We start from the raw sequence: 22,228 nt of genomic DNA, 5'->3' as shown, positions 1-22,228 counted from the left end.
ACTGCATTGTTTATTTTATCTTTTTATTTTCTTCCCTAATAAAGAACTCTTATTCCCGCTCCCATGTTTTTGCCTGAGAGCCTCCCTTAATTTCAAATTTATAACAATTCGGAGGGAGGGGTCTACATTTTTTTTTCCATTTCAGGGGAGGCTCCTGCCTTCCTAATCAGACACCTGTCGTTCCAAACCAAGACACAGGGCTTTCTTCCTGTACTAAGGGGTTAAGATTGAATGAGAAGCCAGTAAAAAGTGTAAGCTTGATTAAAAACAGATCAAATATTCAGTCATAATAAAAATCCTTTTACTGAGTCTAATTCTGATACATTCAAAAAGTAAAAATAATTTATTCTTACTGAGAAAGAGACTTAAATTCTGTTTATATCTCACAGTCCCAGTAATTATGAAAGGGGTTGCCAATTCCACAAACACAAGCCTTTCACTTTTTTTTTAGTATTCATACATATTGGCCCAAAATAGGAGAGAAGCAAAAAGGTGTTTGCTCTGCTAGCAGAGCATTCAGGCAGAGTGCTGGTTCTGTATCTCTTCAGAAGGACCATATACTCATTGGTATGAGGCTGACAAACTATAATTATTATAGTACTGGAGGGGATTTGGAGAATGCTTATCAATGTAATTAAATGTGAGCTTTTGTGAGCTATTTCCATTTTATATAGTTATATATGAACATATTATATGAACAAAGGTCCTTTGCATTGTACAAAATAGAAGAGGTATGAAAAGATTTTTCGAACTGCAGATCTCTATCAGCATGCATTTGCTGACATGTAATTATTCCATTACATATATAACCTTTAAAAAAATTATGATATTGTAGTTGGAAGTGAGGGATGTTGTCTTGGAAAAGGTCACAAGTTATCTTGGAAAGATAGTTTTTATTAAGAAATTATTTGACACAGTTTTTGTTTATGGTAATTATTTAACTGAAATTATTTCAGGAACTTACACAAACTCCCCCTCACACATGCTTTGGATTTTTAGCAGCTTCCTAGTTGTGATATCTGAAGTATAGTTTTGGCTACAACTTATGAAACCTCTGCTCACTGCAGTGAGTGCTGTGTGTGTCACTAGAGGATCCCCTCCACAAGATCAGATGTGTACACACACAGAGAATATCAGACTGCTCTTTGTAGAGTAGCTGCTTTTCCTGAGTGCCACTCTCAGCTTGTTAGCAAACCAAAGAAAATGATGTTGTGGTTTGTCTAGCACAAAAAGTCATCAATTATTTCCACCACTGACAGAGGATCTGAAGAGTCTCAAGGTGCACATTGGATTGCATAGCCTAACATACAGTGTTTCCTCCTCCCATGGCCACTTTGGCCTCTTTCTTTTTGGGCTTACAGGCACCAATCCAATTAGCAGGCAGCCATGCCAATTTAAATGGAGTGAATGGACTACCAATTGACATGTGATTCAACAATATTTCAGGAGATGGAGGCCCCCGGTTCCTCTAGCAGCTAATGACAAACTCTCTTCTCCCCAGGAAGTTTTTTCCTGAAAATTGATTATCAAGTACTATAATCTCCTTCACCCCTGTTCCTACTGTCCCTTAGGAAAGAATAGCAAGAAAAGAAACTTCTGAGTGAATCACTTCCACTGGGCACATAGGAGAGGGAACATGAGAAGCATCCCCCATAAACCCAAAGAGTATTTCATCTACAAATAATTCTGTAAGAGACCAACACAGCAACGTCAGAGATACGAGTACCCCTCTACAGAGAGTTAGCTAGCTTTTCCCAGGCCATCCAAATGTCCCAAACTGGACTGTTTTGTTCTGTCCAATTTAAGTACTATTTCCAAATCCCTTCAAGCTGCTATCGTTTATGAAGGCACTGCATGTGCACACAATACATTATATTTAATGGCTTTAAAGATCCAACTTTATACAGTAGATATTTGATCTTAAGTTTCTTCCTATGGACAATTTCTCTCATCTAGACTGGCTCTGGTTATAACAGAATTTGTACACAGATAAACTGAGAGTGTGTTGATCCTCCTTAGTTCACCTTGTTATTTAATCCTATCGTAGCTGAAGCATCAAGAGCCACAAAACTGCACAAAGTAATGCCCTAGCTAGCATGAGAAATGCTGAAAGTGGGTCCAAAACCTGGCCCCAGACTTTGCTTCTGGCTGTCACAAAGAGATATCAGTCCAATACTGGATCCAGAAGCCAGTATGGACTCTCTCCCTGCAGCTGATTCCTAAGCACACCCTATTCCTTTTCCCACTCTTGCCCATTTCCAGCATGTAGGAAAACCTGGCAGTTAGCCCAACCATGCCTGGCAGACTTAACAAATAGATGAGATTTTCTTCAGGTGTTTCTGGGTAACTCAATGGACTTATCAGCAGCAATTTTCATTGACTACAGTGACAGGTGACATCTTTATGTCAAGTAACCTGTCACAAAAAGAAAACTGTATTTAGGTCCATGGCAGAGGAACAGACCCTGCTGAGCCCTAATATGCGGCCACAGTTCATTTTCACCATTTACCAGACCCATTGCTGACTCTGATCCCAAGCCCAACACTGCCACCTTACATTGGTGGCATGTACACCATACATCACTACGTGCTCAGACCCTCTTTGTACATGTCTACTAGTCATGTTCTGTGTACTGAAATTGGTACAAAGCACCACCATTTCTTTTTGAAATCCATGCACCCATCTGCCAGTCATGCCACATTTTCCCCCAAGAATTTCTTCAAAGTAAAAGTGAAGATGAGCCAAAGAAATCCCTGCCGCTTGTATGGACGTAAGCTGAGAAACCAACTGTTCAGGAAGATACGGCATTAATCTCCCCAGCCCTAGAAGCAGATGGTGATAAATGAATGGCACATTTGACATATCAGTTGTAGTCACCCAATGTGTTAACCAAAAAGAGATCAGATCACAGCAGCATTGGCTCAGACCCTCTTCCTCCAACACAGGAAATTCCATTACCCCAGCACAGTGCTTTGTGCTTATCCTTCCAAGCTGTTCTGTTCTGAAAACTCCACAATGGCTCAGAGACACACATTTGTGTCAGAGTGTCACATTGGATTGTCACTTTCCAAACAGTAGTGTATGCATATGGTATTTTATACTAGCAAGGACAATTTCTTTTAAGATACTTCACAGGATCTCTAAAATTGAGTGAGAAACTGTAAATACTCTAGCAATGGGAATCCCATCTTCATCCCATCCCCAAGCACTAAAAAAAGAAATTTATAGGAATGCTATGCAAAGGATGTATGACTTTAAATGAATTTTTGTACCAAAAAAAGAAGATGATGATTAAGCAGGTGCTAGTTAAGTTTTAGAGGATGAGTGCTGATCTTTCAATAACCAAATATATAGAGAAACATAATGGAATAAGACATTTTCTCCAATACTCATGAGATGATCAAAGCAAGCCAAGTTCCAGACTACAAAACATATTTGATTTTTCATTTTTGGCAGGCAAGCAGAAAGAATAGATGCTCCTCTCAAGTTCCCCCCTCTTCCTCCCTCCTAGCATGATTTTGAGTGGTGGAGAGAAGGAAGAACAGCTTTGAGAATTATGAAGAGCTGTACAATGATAGGCACCCAGGTGGACTGAAAGAGGGGCTGCTGGGGGTCCTGGCTAGGCTGGGTATGTCTGTGTATGTCGTACATTTATCCATTGTGCTGCCACTGCACAGTGGGGTTCCTTCATCAGTTTGTTTTTGTTAGGCAGGACTGTGTTCTGGAATTGAGACAGCATCAAGACACATCTTCATTTTTTGTCATGCAATTAACTAGATATGGAAGCCTGTGGAGGGTTATAGGCAGAACTAGACAGGCACTGGTCTGAAATAAGTTATGAAAATGCTTCATTCCTGAATCCCAGCAACACTCAGGTTGGGATTGTAGTAGTTGCTGGGAATGCAAAATAAAATTATAGTGATGCCTAAATATTTTAAACCTTTTATATTTTTCATATATTTATAGCTTTGTAGATTGGTAATGCATGGGTGTAGCTCCTACTAATTTTTACTAAATTTTTCCCCTACATTATGGAACAATAAGCTAACCTTCTAACTACATTCCTGAAATACTATGTAGTCTTATTCCAAGAAGAGAACCAACTACAAGGACGTTCTGTTTTCTAACCAGAATCTGGAAAGACAAAATAAAGTGGGGCAAAGAAGCCCCTGGACCGATTCCAAAGGGGCAGTACCCAAGGAAATATTACCTAACCAGCTACTCTCCTAATTGGACAATATATAATAGGTATACTAATTGTCTAACCTGATAAAAATGGTAGAGTTACTGTGCCATGTGCAGGTTTTGCCATATTGTGTACCTGAAGGCTTTCAAGTAAATGTTTGCTTTTATATTATCATTCTAACATTGTTTGGGAAGCTTTGTTCTATTTCCAGGCAACAATAGTTTAGGGCTTGTTGCACCCCTACACTTCTTGGTTACTAAGGCCCATGCCCCTTAACACAGAATTTTCTCAGTCAGTCACTTTTGTGGTTCTGGTTTATATAACTGTTTTTCTGAGATAGCCAACATCAAATGTTGAAGAGGAAATAATAAAAAAAGAGCTATGGGCTTTCTAATGCTGGTAAGTTTGAGTCCTGTACGTTTGCTTTGGGAAGGATCTGCATTAAGTACTCTAATAGGATAATCTTAAAAAGGCCCAGTTCCCCTTACCAAATTCTTGCTATCAACAGTGTCCCATAAGAATGAGAAGGCGATCAGCTTTACAGGAACTTAATGAACTTAAATTCCAGAAATTACTTTGGATTTCTTTTTAATCATGTATGTTTCCTTAGAATATGAAGCCTGCCCATACTAAACTGCCTACAAAACACTAGTCTAATGCCCTGCAATTGAGATGAGCCATTAAGACAGCTAGAAAATTTTGTGGTATTCTGCAGTGAAGAGTGAAGAAGTGGGGAGAAGCAGCTAGTTGTAAGACAGTACTCTTGGAAACAGTGCCTTTTTGAGATCTCATTTCAACTCTTAGTATCAGATTGACTGGAGTAAAAAATAGATCTATCACAGGAGGGAGGTGATAGAAGGAGTTAGGTCTGCAGCTAACCGTAGCTAGGTTTTGTCACAGCTCCATTGGTAGGTAGAAGTAGCATTGAGCTACATTTTGGGAGAGTCAGAGGACTGCAACTGGCCTTTCATTAACTTAGCATTGCTAAAAATTTCCAGTTTGTGGCTCTCCAGTGCTCATCTTATGAAAATTAACAGCCAGTAAACTTCATCTGAGATGACTTCAGTTCTTCTTTGACTCTTTCTGCCTTTAATCTTGCCCTCCTAGGCCATGATTTTCTGCGACTCCATCTGTTCTCTTGGCAGCTATCTGAAAAAAGATAAGATAGAGACAAGTGGCAAAAGACTCCAGGAAAGCTGAGATATCCAGCACTAAAACCAATGACTTTTGGTCAAAGTCTCTTGCTTTTCTTCAAAAGGTGGAGTTTTAAAGAGAAACCAGAAAGGCTGCATGAGTTGGATTAGTTATTTACTGATGGAACATTGCTTGATTCAGTATTGTCAGATTTCTAAGAGCTGCTGTGTGCTTGGGCCAAGGGCAAGGCTGCTGGCTATGCAGGCCAGTAGGGCTCAAGGATCAGAATCCAGGGGCTAGCAGGTATGGGCAGTGGGGCAAGCCAGTGATCTCCATTTATGGAGTATGGCAGTCCTACGTAACATACAGAGCAGTGGGATGGATGCAGGGGTGTTGCACCATGGTAGAGAGAAGTACACTCTGTGTACTCATACCGAGAGCAATTTTCAGTCTGTCTTGTTTTGGCACTTCTTGTAGTCTAAAATCATTCATGCAGAAAAACACGGAGCTTCTCTTTATCTTTGGGAACAGGCCACACAGGATATATGTTTAATTAAAGCTGACTGCTGGAGCGCAGGGAGCACAACCATTTTCCATATGCTGTCTGGGGGTTTGCTTTTGTGGGGGTGCAGGAGAACTAAAAGAAGTAAGGTTTGTTTACCATAATACAGCTCTCAGCAGATGGGTGTCTCTATTTCAAGGCAGTTCTGATCAGTGCTAAACTAGTGGGCACTGATGTTTAGGGGGCAGCACTGACTGAGCAGAAAGCCCCAGGCACTTGTCCAAAAGGAAGATAGAGGATTAAGGGAATTTCAGGAAAGTTTTCTCCATTTGGCCCTGTGATGTGCAAGCTACAGAGACTTTCATTTTTTTGGACCTCTATTGTTGTTCCGTCTACAATACCACTTTTTAAGAAGGAGAACAAAAGCATATCTCCTTGGGATCCATCCATGGAAGACCAAGGCAGCATGAGTCATGGAGCCCCTTTGCTGCACAGTCCAGCTTTCTGAGAAGCCAGAAAGGTGAGCTGACTCCTGAGCTCACTAAACAGCTTGTGTTAGCCAGGAGGTTTGGCACAAGCCTCTCTAAAGCTCATCACAGAGCAGGAATTGCTGTGGCTGGACAGCTCATTCACAGATACCCCTATCAAGGCTGTAGGCAGCTGGCTGCATGACACCTCTTGTCAGGAGCAATGTTAAAGACAACTGAATAAAATTCAGTCAGCTGTTTTCTCTCAGAGGAGAGAGGGCTAATGTTTCAATTGACAGCATGGGCAACTTCTTGGCCAAGCTATCTCTGCATTTAAGATAGGTCTGGACTGTCAAATCCTTGCCTCTGGAGCTTGCATCCCAGCGAGATGGAGCAAGGCACTGACAGGCTCAGGCTGTTCTCAGTCCTCCCTTTGCATCTGTGCTTACCCTTTTCCTCTGCTGCTCCTCCACACACTGGTCTCATAGTGCTGGCAGCAATTGCCCCAGCATGTGTCCTCCTCCTCTCCCTGGGCCCCCTCCTCTTTTGTGCCACCCAGCTCACCCAGAACACTTTTTCTTCTTGCTGCTTTTTCCTTCCAAGCTTTCATCAGTATACAGCCCAAGAGATAATAATTTGGTTTTTTTTAAAGCAATACATTGGAAAAGAACTGTTTAACAGTATCCTCATAGATGGGGAGAAATTATCTCCATAATCACCTGCCTGATCAGCCTATGATAGTGTGTGCTTAATTTCAGTCTCTGCAACAGTTTGAGGAAGGCAAAGTAGAGGATGTACAGAAAAACGTGGGCAAAAAAGCAGGCCCTGAACCCACCCTCTTAATTGGCTGACCATTGCCACCCAGCACAAGTATTTAAAAAGAAACAAAATTACAGATCCACAGTCCAAAGTAATGAGTGAGGTTACATTGCCTCTCTCCCTGTTTTTCAAAGGCTAAAACAAGACTCATGCTTTCTGAGGTTTTAACTCCTCAGAGGCCACATGTTCAAGTTATGTAGCCTTTCTGGCTTATGAAGTAAGATTTGTTTTAAAACACAAAAAAGAAGCATAGAAAGGAAAAGAAAAAAACAACAAACCAGCATCAAACGTGTTATCCTGACTTATGACAGATAGTAAGCATCTCAAGGCTCACTTCAAACCTCAAACTTGCAAAACCTGACAACACCACAGGGTGATAAAATCCAGGTAGCACCAGACACTCCAACACTGGCAGGCCCTCTTGAATCACAGCAACAAAAATAACATCTTACCTGAAGACTTCACAGCACTAGGAAAACAGCCTTGAGGCTTAGAAGAGGCAGTGAGACTCTAGGACACTTGCCTTTTCCACCCAGATGAGAGCTGCTTTGTCCTAACAACAATTAACAACACAACCTCTTAAGGTGGGAATGGGTCAACTTCTTTCACAGGTTAACCCTCTCCCTGTCTGAGTGCCATGAAGCAAAAGTGAGGGCTTGGGTTTGAAAGATACCAGATATGAGCAGGATCAAGAGATGGAAAGAAAGAAGAAAATTAACAGGAGTAGTCTCCAAGGCGGAACCCAGTCCTTGTGGTGTGTGCCTGGGGATCACAAAGGAGAAAGAGAAGGAAGTGGTAGAAGACTGCAAACAGCCACAGAGCTCCAAATTCTCCTGGGCATTTGATGAACTTGGATTTAATAGGAAGAATAGGATACCCTTCCCTGCTTCCAGTCACAGGAAGAGCTTTTGGTACAGTCTTGAAATACCCATTTGCATCTCATATATTTACCTCCATCAGGCAGTATCTGCTCCTCACCACCTCCCTGGTGGGTTCCCCATGACAGTCATCTCCCCTGGAGTGGGACTTAAGGATCCCAAAAGGCCTGGAGGCAGATTTCTGCCTTTGAGCATGATCAGCATTTGGTGATGGTAAGGGGCACAACTATTGCAGGGATCTTAGGATCTCAGAGGTTTAAGACAACTCTGCTTTGGGCAGAAAACACTCAATACTGGTGTTGAGCACACATAAGAAATCGTGAGAATAAGAGTCAAGAGCTGACTGCAGCTGCAATGCTCAGAGTGTGCCCACTCTGATAAGGATCTGAGAGATGTTTTTTTCTTAAAATGACCACAGGTGACTGAGCCTAAAATCCTGAAACTTCACACCACTCTTCCTTTCCCAGTTTCCCTTTTACTTTTCTTTATGTTTCTACCATGATAATTAACAAGGCATTTCATCTATGTACAAGCTTCCATTTCTCAGTTTTTCATCCATCCTTGTTCCTTCTTCCTTTTCCCTATGTTTTCCCTCCCTCTTGTTTGCTTTCTTCGTGTACAGTATTGTAGTTGTGCATCTGCTGTTTGAACAAAAGCAGGGAGCAGTGTAGTTCATTTAGGGAAATGCTTAAATTAGAAATGGCTGAAATGTGGGGTGTCTATTTTTTTAAAGATTCTATGTGGTAGTTGTTGGAGGCTCTGGGCAAGTCTTATGAGGAGCAACTGAGAGCACTGAAGAAAAGGAGGCTGCCGCCGGTGTGGCTCGTTTGCCTGGCTGTACGTACACACACTAGTAAAAATTTGCCCTTAGTCCTCTTCCCACGTCTTTGGCTGAAAGCCCCTCAAGTTCAAAGTCAGAATAATTCAGAGGGAAGGGGGTCACGTTCTCCATTCCAATGGAGGCTCCCACCTTACGTGGCAGACACCTGCCTTTCAATCCCAGGCACATTGACTACAGAAATGACCAAAACCTCCACTGAAACTGATGTATGGAGGATATGGAGAATAAAAAGTGGCAACCACTTCTTAACCAAACACCAAACCAATGAAGAGTAAAGAGACCCCAGACCCCAATAACGCTGTTCATTTGGACTGTTGCATGAGGTATGGGGAGTTTAGCTCATGAGGGTATAATTGTCCAGGGATTTCTTTGTTTGACATCCCTCTTTTGAGGCATCAAGCTCAAGACACCAATACCATAATTGATTTCTTGCAATAAACCTATCTAATGGAAATGAGAGCCCAGTGTCTAAAATTTCTGCAACACTAGGATTTCTAATTTTGAATGAAATCTTTTGTCTTTCTTATCTAATAAACACATTTTTAGTGTTTTGTTTTCCTGTTTTGCTCAAGTTGATTACTTGTTTTGCTTATCTCTTCTATGGTTTCTTTCTCTTGTCATGGTCTCAGTCCTCCTACTTGTGCTTGTCCTGTCAGTTCTCTGTTACTATTCCTGGTAATGCCCAGTAGTGATCTGCTAAGGCCACTTCTGTGCTCTAGGGAGACTTCACAATAAATGTCTGCTGAGGTAATTTAGCCACTGGTAAGAAAAAAAAAAATCAGCTACTTCACAATATGTAGGAAATATATACAAGAAAACACATTTAAGGACATGTTTCTGTCCCAAAAGAAATAGAATTAAAGACAGACAAAATTTTTCATGAGATGTATGGGATTGTGAAACAAATGCTGTGAGAAGGAAAACTTTTGGTTAGTGCTTTTTTGCCCCATTCTCTACAGGCTGACATCAGCAGCAGAACAGGTAAGGTAAGAGAATAGAACTGTTAGCCCCCTTCTCTCTGCTCCCCTCTCCCTTGGATTAAAAACTGTTCATGTAATAATTAGACTATGCTTTCACCATCACTGGGAGTCACTGTCCCCTTGGAACAGCTCTAAAAATAGCATTTTCCCTTGAGCTTTCTGCCAAGTGAAGTGAACACTGACCCGCTGTGGTTTGTTTTTTCTTACAGGAATGAAACTGTTTTACACCAGTTCTGTTGTCCAGCAGCTGACACAGAGCAGAAGCCTTCATCTCCAGACTCCTCACCAAGGTGGGAAATTGGTGTCAGAAAGACCTTTATATTTTCTACTTCCTTATCATCCATCACTGATCTTCCTGCCCCAGACAAAACTCACATATTACACATGCCAATCCTCCTCCATCTGCCCCTACATCCCATGTTCCCAGCATTGCTGCCCACTTTTCCCTCCCGGAGATTATTATTCATACTGTTGTGTAATTGCCTGCAAACCCTCCCTGATCTCCACTCACACACACACAAAATGTTTTTTCAGCCTCTCTTCAAACATCCACTTCCGTTGACCCACATTCATGCTTGTACCTCTTCTTTCTGTATGTGACACTGACACACACATGCTTCACACTTCTCCTTCAAATTATTTGTCTCACGCTATGAGGTTCCTGGACACATGCACTGTAGCATTTAAAGTATAGCAAAGGTCACCCAAAAAACTCAGGGTTCTGTCACACACCCTGAAACGGGATGGGGGGAGTATTTTTACCTGTGTCAAATAATGTGAGCTTGCCAGTGAAGAATAGCTATTGACATGTACTATTAACTATCTCAGCTTGTATCCAGTGCAGTCAGGTATGGGGACACCAGCAGTTCTCAGCTCTTCCCCATCAGTGTAAGATGTCAGTGCCAAGACCAAGGGGTCCAAAGAGCTTCAGAGGTACTCAAGATGCATATTCTGCATTTAGCTTCCACACTTGGCCTTGTCCCTGTGTTCTTGCCATCTTCTTCCCACACTTACCTCTTACAGACCTACTCTGTTTTCTCAGGCCTCATCACCCTTCTGACAACAGTAAGGAGGTTTCTCTTTAAAGATTTCTCTCATTACACTGCTAGACTTTTATATCTGACCTTTGGCAGCTGTGTTACTAGCACTAGCAAGGCTCTGAACAGAACTGGGCAGCTGAATTGCAGTAGTGAGGCCACTGCATTTTTATAATTACATTTGTCTTGTTCTACTCACTTGAGCAGACTGTGGTTTCTGATTTCCTTCCAAGAAAAAGTGTGAGTGCTGGACAACAGAGATGTGAAGAGTGAAGAAAACAGAGATGCGTGGGTGTGTGTGCTCTAAGTAGGGTTTGGCCACACTTGGAGACAGGGTAAAGAAGGACCTCTCTTGCCCATTTGTGTATGAAGATGGAAGGGTTAACCCTCACGATCAGTCTGTGCTGAGGGCTTTCAGGCACTGGTAAAATTTACATGGTAGCCCTTCATGGCAGATGGGGAGATGCTGGCAAAGAAAAGGAGACAGCAGAGGAGAAGACCATGGATATTTCTGTGGTAGGGAAAGCCACCTCTCCCTTACATTTCCGGAGTGAGAGAGTTTTGTTGAAGTGCTCTAGTTTGTCTAGAACGAAGAATCAGTTTTGCCATAGTGTTCTGTCTTTATATCCTCATCCTTGACCCTGCCTCATTCTTGTGCCAGCCTCCATCTTATTTCTGATCAGATCCCTTCTTCTAGAATGTTCTTATTCTACAAGGCTGCCAGTCATACAGTCTAAAGCTCTAGGATCATTTTTGTCATGTTCTTTGTCAGTCCTGCTGACTCCCAAAGGCCCTGCCTATCCCTTGAGCCTGAGTTTGCCTGCCCCTGCTTTTGCAGGGATTTGACAGGTAAATTGAAGAAGGAGTGATCACCTGTTTCAGTAATTTTACAGCTTTGTCGAGTCACATCTGAAGATGAGTCTGAGCCAGGAAATCCTGAATTGGGGATGAGTGAAAATGACCCCTGTAGCATATCACATGTGGGCGTCTCCTACTGATCTGTGCCTGTCCATTTGATGCCTTTTGTAGCTTGCTGCACACTGCAGATCTCATGCATTCCTTACTTTTTTTCCCCAGTCTTTCTTGTGTCCTTGCCATTTCTAATGCCTCCAGATCCCAACAGCAGTCCTGAATCTATCTGTGTGTGACACAATATTCCATGCAGAAATAAAGATGTTTGCCACCATGGCTATTTAAAGGTGAGAAACAGGCAGAGAGTTATTAAACTCACTATTTAGCTTTATGCTAGCCATAACACATCTCCTAGTCTCTGCCAGGTCTTACAGTCAGCCACGGGCTTCCTTCATGTCCAAAGTTACATATATATATATATATACAGTGAAGAAGACAAAAGAATGTCAGAGAGGGGAAAATACAGTCAGCATGGAGCTGATATCCATATGATGTTCTGGAATGGCTCAGTAGGCTTTTAGGAGAAGCACATAATATAATTTACAGAGTCTGTCACCTTGTTCAAATCATGAACAAGTTCCCCATTGAAGCAAGGCAGGACAAAAGTCAGTCAAGACTGAAATATGTGGGTCAGACAGCCTGCAAAGGCAATCACTTCCTGGGTGAGCCAAGCATATCCCTAAATGAGCTTGTCAGGGCTCCTGGTGGGAGAACCCGGTACATAGAGGCTCCCTATGCAGGTCTTCCATGTCCCACTGAATGAACAGCCAGTCACAAGTGGTGCTGCTGTGAATTCTGATAAACCAGCTCGGGTTTATTCTCTTTTTTCCCCTTCTGATGGTTTCCCTAAATGAGATAAATCCTGTCAGAACTGATGCCACTAATAACCATCAGCCATCTAGTTTTAATTAGAGTTTGCTTCATTAATGCCCCAACTCCTCTCAGCACAGCAGATTAAATAACGTACTTGCAGCTCGTTTACACAAACCCCCAAACTGCAAGGCTGAGCTGCAATCCTTTAATTAAACAGCCCGGCTGATCCCTAACGCTGCCTTGGCTCATCAGTCTAAGCCGATTAAAGAGAATAGGGACTAATGCAGAACATAAAAAGGCAAGTGACTCTCAGCCCTTCAAGGGACTTGGAGACTCCAGTGGTGATCAGCTGCTTCCTCTTCCCCTAGCAGGAACTGTACCTCAGGCCACATCCCTTCTTCTTAGGACCTGCAAGAACAGTTCTGTTTTCAGCAGAAGCCCAGACTCATCTTGTGGAACAGGAGTCCTTTGAGAGACTGAGGAAAAAGATAGGAGACAAGGAGAAAGAGGGACATCAAAACAGTGAGATGAGTGGCTGTCTGACTGCAGGAGAGACCAGCAGGAGCGGCCATACAGCTCAAGAGAGGGACAGGAGGAGGAGAAAACACAGGGAATAACAGTTGGAGGTTGAATGCCAGGAACAATCTCGGACAATTTTGTCTCTGCTTGTGGTTTGTGATGGTCATTGTTGTTCTTGTGTGGTCTTCCCTAACATTTCTCTGTAAGATTTCTCACTCTTTCTTTGCTGCCAGCTAAAAATGCCTTGGCTTCACATGGATGGGAGTGATTAGGAACATGTCAATGTCTAACTACTCAACAGAAGCCAACTCAATGAGGTGTTTGAGATTATTCCCACTCATCTTGTTCTGTTTTTCTTCACTGACTGCCACAAGCAGAGCTAGCCCCCTTCTCTCCTCCCGGGTGTGAATTCCTTGTGGGGAAGTTGCGTTTCCATGAGTTTAGCAATGCAAATTTCCCACCTGGCTGCTTAGTTGGGTTGCACCAGCAATTAGCAAAGCTGGTGCTGTAGGCCATGAATATTAAGAGACAGATCTGATCCCAGTTTCTGCCAAAAAGCTCAAAGCCAAAGTACTGGATGAGGTGATGGCAGCAGCAGGCAGATTTCTGTTCCTGAATTCTAAGGGCTTTCCCAAATCAAAGGACAGTATAAATCCTTCACCATTGCTTCCACTGAACTTGTATGCCACCGGCTTTATGATCGCAAGCCATCTTGCAGGTTGGGTTTCCTTTGGGGATGCCAAATATCTGGTTGAGTGACATGAAGAAATTCCAGGGATGGCAGTAGGAGCTAACCCTGCTCCTTTACTGAGGTGCTGATTAGACTCTAATTTAGCCAAACCCTGTAATTTCATAAAGCAACAGCTCTTTTTCTCTCTGGCTTTTGCCTATTAATGGCAGGGTTTCATTCTAGGGACTTGAATAGCCTAGTAATTGCATTTCCCACTTCTCCCAGTCACATAGATTGAAAACTGGCATCCCAGAACAATGACCTTAAAATGTGTCCAGCAGCAGCCCAGTTCTAACGGGATTACAGACCGTTTTCCTTTGTGTGAGGTAATAGGGCTGAGATTAGAAAGATTTGTTTCTATTAGAGTAATGAGAGGAAATTACGGAGTCACAATTGGCGGGAACAGTATATTCATTCAGTTGCCTTTCATAGGCTTTTCGGAGTCTGCCTCTGTGGTGCTGAATAGGAAATCAGCAGAAAATCACCTCTCCTCCTGTGATGGGAAAAGTTCTACAGAAAACTTTAAGCATCAGGGGCAGGTCTGCTTTGGCAGTGGACTTGGGAATTAGCACTGGAGTGCTGAAGCATTGTGGAAGAAGTACAGATGAGACCTAACCTGCATTTAAGGCAAACGAGACAGTTCTCTCAGGAAAAGAGAGCAATCTTCTGGAAGGGCTTGGCTGTGTACTTGGAAGAAGGGCTAGGATCTGAAACATCTTTGGAAAAGCTGTCTCTGTTCATATTTTCCACACCTTCCAACAGGGAGACTTCTGTTTAGATCAGGATTAAAACATGATTAGTGCCACTAATTTACAAAATGTTTACTTCATGATTGTGGACCAATTGAATTATAACTCAATATATTTTAAACTCTGAACCCCTGTGGACAAATTTCTAAAGTGTCTGCTGGATTGGTTACCATAAGAGATTGGCTGTTATGTTCCTGGCAACAGTTAGTGGTAAGGAAATATGTGAACCATTGGCTACTTCTCCAAGCCAGCCTTCCTTGCATTTCTGGACAAATTCCTTCTTTCCTTGCTTGTGACTTACCAAAGTATTGAAGTGGAAATGTGTATTCCACCATTCTTGCTGGAGGAAGCCCTTGGTGCTGGTTGCTCCATTTTTGTATGTGGGAGGCTGATAAGTAGATGGGCAGATTTCGGACAGTTTGTTCAAACCTTCAAACATCTTTCTTGATAGCTCTCTGAGCTGCATGAATATGCTGCACCCTCAGCAGCACATGCTTAAAGCCCAAAATCTGATTTCATTTACTTCTGGACAACTCTATCTCTGACTCTTTGTGTCTCTACCTGAACTCTCTGTTTCCACTGAACAGGCATTTGTTCTTTGTCCTGTGAAGTCATGTTGGAAGATGTTGGCACAAAGGAGACATGAATTTTATCCACTGCACAGTCACAGCATCACGTCCCTCTTTGACTCCTCACTGCTGTAGCCCAGGAGCATCTCTCCTTCTGCTACAGCTCTCACTTTGCCCTTGGGTCAATTTAGGTTCTCTAACAGGTCCTCCTGAGAAATTCCCATGACCTTGTTTGGGTTGTGATTGCTATTTCCCTTAAGGCTAGGGCCCATAAAGTTGTCGAGAACTGAACCATTCACCAACTGGATGCTTACTCTGGACATTACTGAAGTACCTTGATAAACAGACGGACAGTGACTCTTTAAGCATTATAGTTAAACAACTGAACTACTCAACATTTTATCCATACTTGTGAAAGACTGACCTTGCCTGACAGGAAAAATGCAAATCCAGTTCATGAAATGGGAAATTATAATTTCTGATTTAGGATTGCTGACAGGATATTGTATATAGAATCTGGAGGTCAGTGCTTCATCTCAACTCAGAGCTGTTCTGTGGCTTTGGCTCCAGTGTGAAGCATGATGATGATTCTAGTCTGTATCAAATCAGTTCTATAATCTTCCACTTAAAGAAGCCTAACAACTCTGCCTAATTGGTCCCCAGCTGGCAGTGTCAAGTTCATGTTCCTACAATTCATGCACCACAGAGGCTGAATTCTTCTCTGATTCTTAATGAAGAAGACTCCAGGTCAATCTTAACAGGATGTGGACATGCCAGTGCAAAGCAAGCTTCTACATTCATGGTCTTGTGTACTCTAAGGACAAATGACCATACACAAAGCTCATAGTCTGGCTTCTTTCACTCCCCCAAAGTCCTCCAGAGCACTGCTTTTGAAAACACCCATAAGTTGGAAAAACATTTTTGCTTTGCTAGCACATCCTGTTTGTGCTTCTCACTTCTTTTCTTATTGAGGTCATAGGCACAAAGAGAAGATTTTTTTTTTTTTATTTCTTAACAACTTCTCTCTTATTCTTCCATCCCTGTAGACTTAATAATCCTGTTTCAGATAGTACCATTGGAGATTGCAGGAAGCTGCAAACAGGCAGAGATGGGTCAACAAAGTTCACATAAATATTCCCCCAGCTTACAGTTTTCAGAGTTTTGATTTCAGTCTGACACAAAGATGTGGGCCAAGAGTAATGTCTAGACCCAGATTTGAGCTTTTCCTAACCTTGGGAGTGAGCAGATTCCTCACTTTTTAAGGGTGTTTTGTACAGTGAGGACTAGCAGCTTCAGTTGCTTTGCAGGAGCCTAAGTCAAGAGTCACAAAGATGTTTAGTTATGGGACTCAGATTCAGTCAAAGAAAGAAACTGAGAGTTTCTAGCCAGGCAAAAAGCCTGGGAAAGATCTGGAGAAGAATGTAAATAATTCTTTATCTCTCTTGTTTTTCACCTTGTTTATAGTTAAGTTCTATCACTGTGCATCAAGCACTCTGCACCAATGGTCTGGATTGTTTTCACTTCAGAACCAATGGAGTTGGTCCTCACGAAGCTCTGTACAAAAGAGCAGTGTATTTTGAATAAACCGGTGTCTTACTCTCACATGCAGCCTTCTGGTATCCTTCTCATTCCCATCATGCCTCGACAGCGACATTTAGTGAATGTAGATTTAGGGCAAATATAGAAAACTTTAGAATTATATACAAAAAATATTTTAGAAAACATCCTTAACATCATAGTTACCAACAACCTCAGGAATCTCTTGCAGGAAGGTATAGTTGGGAAATCTTCTGGTACTATGACCTGGGAGGAATGGCTCTTTCTGGAAGCATCCAGAGAAACAGGAGGTCAGTTTTAGATGCATTGTCTCAGTCCTGCAAGGGAGCTCCACCAAGATATTTTGGCACTCTCTCCCACACAGGTATTTCCCTGTTCCCCTCCAACAGCTGGTGCAACTACTTTCAGGCAAGAGTGGAGAACATGAGGGTGAAGAAGTAAAGTGAGGAATAGATTGCCTCTTCAACAGGAAAATAAAATATTTCTGGTAGAATCTGGAGCAACATTGGCTGCTTTGCTTGCCACTATCAACAGCTTTCTTCAGGAAGGTGAAAGATGCTAAGAGAGAGAGGCTGAAGAAAACACACTTGAAGTATGCTATTTTGAAACTGCAAAGATGCTCATCAGACACATTTTCTGAGAGCCTGAAGCTGTATCCAGCCATTGCCTGGCCACAAGTTCTTCCGGCTCTTTATTTTCCCCTGTTGCTTATGTGGGTCCTGCCCTAGAGGAATTTAGACTTGGATTCAAGTGCTTTTCTCCCACATGAGCCAGTACTTGCTGTTTCTTGGGCCGTGGTAATATGTGTGTAATGGGATCAATCATAGCAACTTTACAGCTGTGGGAGCCACATTCCGCAGCTGTGGAGATCAGTTAGTGCCATTAATACCAGGGAATTCACTCTGGCTTGCAGATGAACCTCATGTTCTCTCTCCTATACTGCAAAGAATTTTTTTGTACATACCATGGCAACTTTTGGTACCAGGGGAATGCAATATAAACACCTGCTCTATCCTGCGTTTTCTGTGTGATAATGCTGCAGATATGCATGGGAAGAAGTTGTGTCAGCCTTGGAAATCACCCTGTATCTAACACTAGAAAATGGGCACAAATGCTTTGTAAGGTAACAGCAGATGGACTATGGTGGAGCTCACACCATTCATCCTAATCTTCTGCTAATATCATCTGACCTGATCTGCATCAGTCAAGATGCACCCATCCCCAAAATGGAGCCATTCCAGACCTTTGGTACACCAAGGTGTGCTCTGTTGAACTTGACAGGTGTTTTCTGTGGACCCTCTGTCCACAGGCTTGTTAATGGCTTTCAAGACAGAGACAGGGCAAAGAGATGGAAAAAAGAGTCAAGGGAAAAAAAAAAAGGGAGAGAGACTTAACAAATGTAACAGTGCTACAGTAAGAAAAATAGATGGCAAACATACTATACAGAGAAGAAGAATAACAGGAGAGAAGGAGCAGGAAAGCAGAAAGATAAAAAATAGTGTGAAAGAAAGAAGGAACTGTAGGGAACAAGAAAATATGAGCAGAAGACAAATGAGCAGGACCCTTGGCTGGAATAATTCTGTTCATGCCAGCATTCTTTGGCTGTGACACAATGAGACTGTAGCTTTTTATTACACATTTTCTTGTAGCGTGATGCCAATCCAAAGGCCTTTGTCTTTTTGGTGCTCTGCAACACTAACTCAACTCCTGTGAAGGTTCATCTTCTGGTCACCCCTATGGAACAGGCTCTGTTTTTGGATACTCTAAGCTCTCTCTTTGGAAAAACATCTCTGTGCACTAGAATTTCTTCTCCTGCATGTAGCCCTGGAAGATTTTAACGTGCTTCAGGAAGAACTGAAGAGTCTGAGAGGCTGAAGAGGAGCACACAGTACAGCTGCTCAGGCCACTTTGAATTTGCAAACAGAAGTAGATAGCTGAGGGAGTGCATGCAAACAAGTTGGGAGGTATTTTGAACTGTTGTCTCACCTGTTCAAAAACTGCAGAACAGCTGGAGACTAGTCCATCTTCTGTGAGAAAACATCACCCTGAAGAAAAGCATCATAAACAGGATCTGAGTTCAGTGATATTTTTCTTGTGAGACTGTGAAACCTAATTCTGGCCAAACCTCTTGGAGGTGTGTTCCACTATCTTTTAACAACTTCTGCTTGGCACATAGATTCTTTAGCCACACACAGATTGTACCATCATCCCACTGGAAACTAGTTGCCTGGTGATTAGAGCTGTGTGTCACCTTTGTTGTGTCCCACACTGGTGTGGTGCTGCTTTCCTGTAAGCAGGTTATGATGATGTTATTGTTGTCTGTGTGTCTGGGTAGACTGCAATCTCTCTCATTCCCTCTTTTGCATAAAGAGGGAAGATGGGGATAGGCTACCCTATGTATACACTACTAGTGCTTTTTTCCACATACCTCCAGAGGTCATTGGCAAAATATAACCAATTCTTGTAATTTCCCAGAATGCACGGATGTGAGAGGGTAAGTGGAGATGCACAAATGGTGCAGAATGGTGTTGTGAAAAATACTACTGTGCTGTGGCACCTTAACTGGAGCAGATAAGGATTATACAGAATGTCCTAAAATTCAGCATATTGGGCTAGATCCTCCACTGAGGAAGGTGCAATCCACAGGAATAAAGCCATTTTTAACAACAGCCAGGATACTGTTCAACAATACAGTAGGATTGGTTGAGTCTAGGCAAACTTCATGGGTTTTTTATGATATTGCCCCAAAAGTTCCATGTCTGAGTACAGAGAATAGGGGTAGGAATAATTTCCATTCCTCATAGGTAAGAAAAGTTGAGGTGCCATAGGGAAACATGAGCCTGTGTTGCCAAATGTGTAAGTAGCTAAGTCATCCTGTTTTCTAAATGGGAATTAAAAAAAATATAGAAAAAGAAATGGGGCCTCAGGGAAGAAATGTAACATGAAGTGGATCAGATTGTAAGGAAGTAGCAGAGACAAAATAGGTTAAAACCTGGAAAAATAGAGCTTTGTGCCTACTGCATAAGGCTGTGGGGGTGATCACTGCATTGGGGAAAGGAGGAAGGAATGCTAACCATGCTGTTTTATCTTGGTCTTCAGCCAAAGGGCAATGCAAACCTCTCGATCTGAACACAGTGGCAAAGTTAAAATCTGGATTAAGCTGATGAATGCTGTTTGCATTGTCTGTACTGGGGGGGATGGTGATTTATGGCTGTGTTCCTCTTTATGTTGAGGAGAACAAGGCTTCTTTCTGTTTGTTTTGACCTTCTACTGGGATGCAGTGATCACAAGAGATGAAATACCTGAGATACTTGAGAATAGAAACAAAATTTATCTGACTTACACCAAGATCTACCTGGGAAGTGGTTCACTCTCTGCCTTGATAAATCAATTACCCTGATTCCTTAGGAAGGAGCCCAGAGGTACAGTCCCACCTAGAGACCACCACAGCAGGTAGAAGACTACAGAAGCCCTTGCCCAGGAGGTCTATAAATGTCAAGAACCCTGTCCCTCACCCAGCTCATTGCTGGATTGAGAGAGCAATGGGTTGAGGGATATGCAAGCTTTCCTTGCCTTGTAGAGGCTCTGCTGTCTCCCAGCCCTGAATTCATCTCATTTTAGCAGTGAAATTCTATCTTCTGCATGATTGCACTGGCAGGCTTTTGTCAGCGAATTTCGTGATGTTCAAACCTGCCTCAGGGATGAGAAGCCAAGAGATCTGACTCAAAGTGGCAGAAAGACTGCTGCTGAGAAGCCAAATTTCTCTTTCCTGGGGTGCTGAGTGGGCAGTAACACTAATGCAGGGTGCCATCTGTTTTTTCTTTTTCTAAAAGGTCATGTTTACCAAACATTGCAGAAGCAAGAGAGGTCTGGGGTGAAAATAAAAGTAATTAAACCCTACAGAGGAGGACCTTCTATGCCTTCAGTGTCCACTTGGTGCTCTTCACACCTCAGTGAAGCACAAGTGCCCTGTTCAAAGCAGCCACAAGTAACCTTGTCTGCAGTGCCAGGCTGTGGGACTTGTCTCTAACCTGCAGAGACAGCACAGAAACCAGCCCGGGGTGCCAAGCCCCAAGGTGCGACAGGCAGCTCAGAAAGGGACTCCACTTCCTAAGCTGAGCCTTGTGCTCTGCAGCTGGTGAAACAGGAGGCATGGATGGCAAGAGGAAAGAGTGGTATGCCAGAGAGGTGGCCCAAGGGCCATTCTGAGGTATCATCCAGACACATGTGAGAACTATAAGAAAAAAACTATGACAGCCACCCACACCACCCAGAACAGCCAGCCTTGCACCATGAACACCACTTCTCATAAAGTGAGAGCAGCCTTAGTTATTCCAAGCCGCCCTCTGGAGGAGCCTGTCTGTCCTCTTGGAAGAGCATTAGATCTCTGGTAGATGAAAGTTGTCATGGAGAACCAGGCCCTCAGACTTGTGGCCAGCCCATCTGACACCTGGACAATCATCTTTGCACCAGGATGGCATGGGGTGCTTCAGAAACATTTAGTTCCTGTAGTGCTGTTCTGGAGCAAAAGGTACAACAACACAACAATGTGGGAATTACACAGCACGTGGGGATTAAGTTTAAAGACTAAATCTGAAATGAAGGCTCTGACTTTAGCATGTTGGTCCCTGTATTATTGCATTCTCTGTCTGCTTAATGTACATCTCACCAAAAAAACTTCAAGTGATGCTGAAAAGATATTGCCTGGTTCAGTCTGTGCTAAAGGATGTTAAATTTATTTGATTTCCAATATATTTACTGTACTGTCAAATATATTTACAAACTATCAAATCTATATTACAGGTGTGTGTGCCAGACCTTTTATGAAATAAGTAATATATTTTTGGATGGGTAATGATCTTGGCTAATTACCATTACCAGTTTTGGTAATGGTAATTACCAGTTTTACCTCCTGGGTAAAATTAGTGTGAGGAGATGGCTTGATGCCACTACTTTGCAAGGTGTTATTTGAATGTAGACAAAATCAGAATCTTGTTCCTGTATTTGTCTTTGCTGGGGGAGACTGCCTGAGAAAGCTGCAGCTTGGCTGGCAGGGGATGATTTGCCAAGATCAAGTTCCAAGTTCCCTGCCTTTCTGGCAGGAGAGACTTTTGTCTTCCATCAGTTTCAGCAGGCTCCCAGAGAGCATTGCCTCCAAATCACCCTAAAACTTGAACTTATAAGCAAATCAGAAGCAATTCTTTTGCACTCAGGCCCCCTGCATGTCAGAAATCTCTGAACCTTGAAAAGATCCCATAATATATTACCAAGCCTGTCTCACCCTTTTTTTTTTTTTTTTTTCTTCATTGAATTCTGATGAACCCATTCACCACATGTCATAGGTATCCTCAGGGAACCCTGAAGTGAAATAAACTGAAAAGCCACTTTGGACCATGCTAAGTCAGCAGTTGGTTTTTTTGTTGTTGGGGTTTTTTTTGTGGGTTTTTTTTTTTCTGAGCAGGGAAGCTTAGGAAAGACAGAGGAAGAACAGGGTCTTGCAGACTTGGGTTCTGGACTCCATTCTGCTGGTGTTAG

General features: G+C 42.6%; 1 protein-coding gene across 4 annotated transcripts in view; it reads left to right on the top strand.

Annotated features, from left to right (window-relative positions):
• The window catches only part of IQSEC3 (IQ motif and Sec7 domain ArfGEF 3), a 93,769-nt gene that overhangs the window by 32,619 nt on the left and 38,922 nt on the right, over positions 1 to 22,228 (top strand). For all 4 annotated transcript variants that reach the window (XM_030263649.4, XM_072923914.1, XM_012569351.5 and 1 more), the window contains exon 2: positions 10,017 to 10,097. In XM_030263649.4, coding sequence (XP_030119509.4) covers positions 10,017 to 10,097 — 81 coding nt within the window. The remainder of the gene's footprint in view (positions 1 to 10,016; positions 10,098 to 22,228) is intronic.

This window comes from Taeniopygia guttata, chromosome 1A (genome assembly GCF_048771995.1).
Source record: "Taeniopygia guttata chromosome 1A, bTaeGut7.mat, whole genome shotgun sequence".
In the NCBI taxonomy this organism is placed as follows: Eukaryota; Metazoa; Chordata; class Aves; order Passeriformes; family Estrildidae; genus Taeniopygia; species Taeniopygia guttata.
Note: the sequence above shows the minus strand (reverse complement) of the source record. Positions and strands in the feature narration are given on the sequence as shown.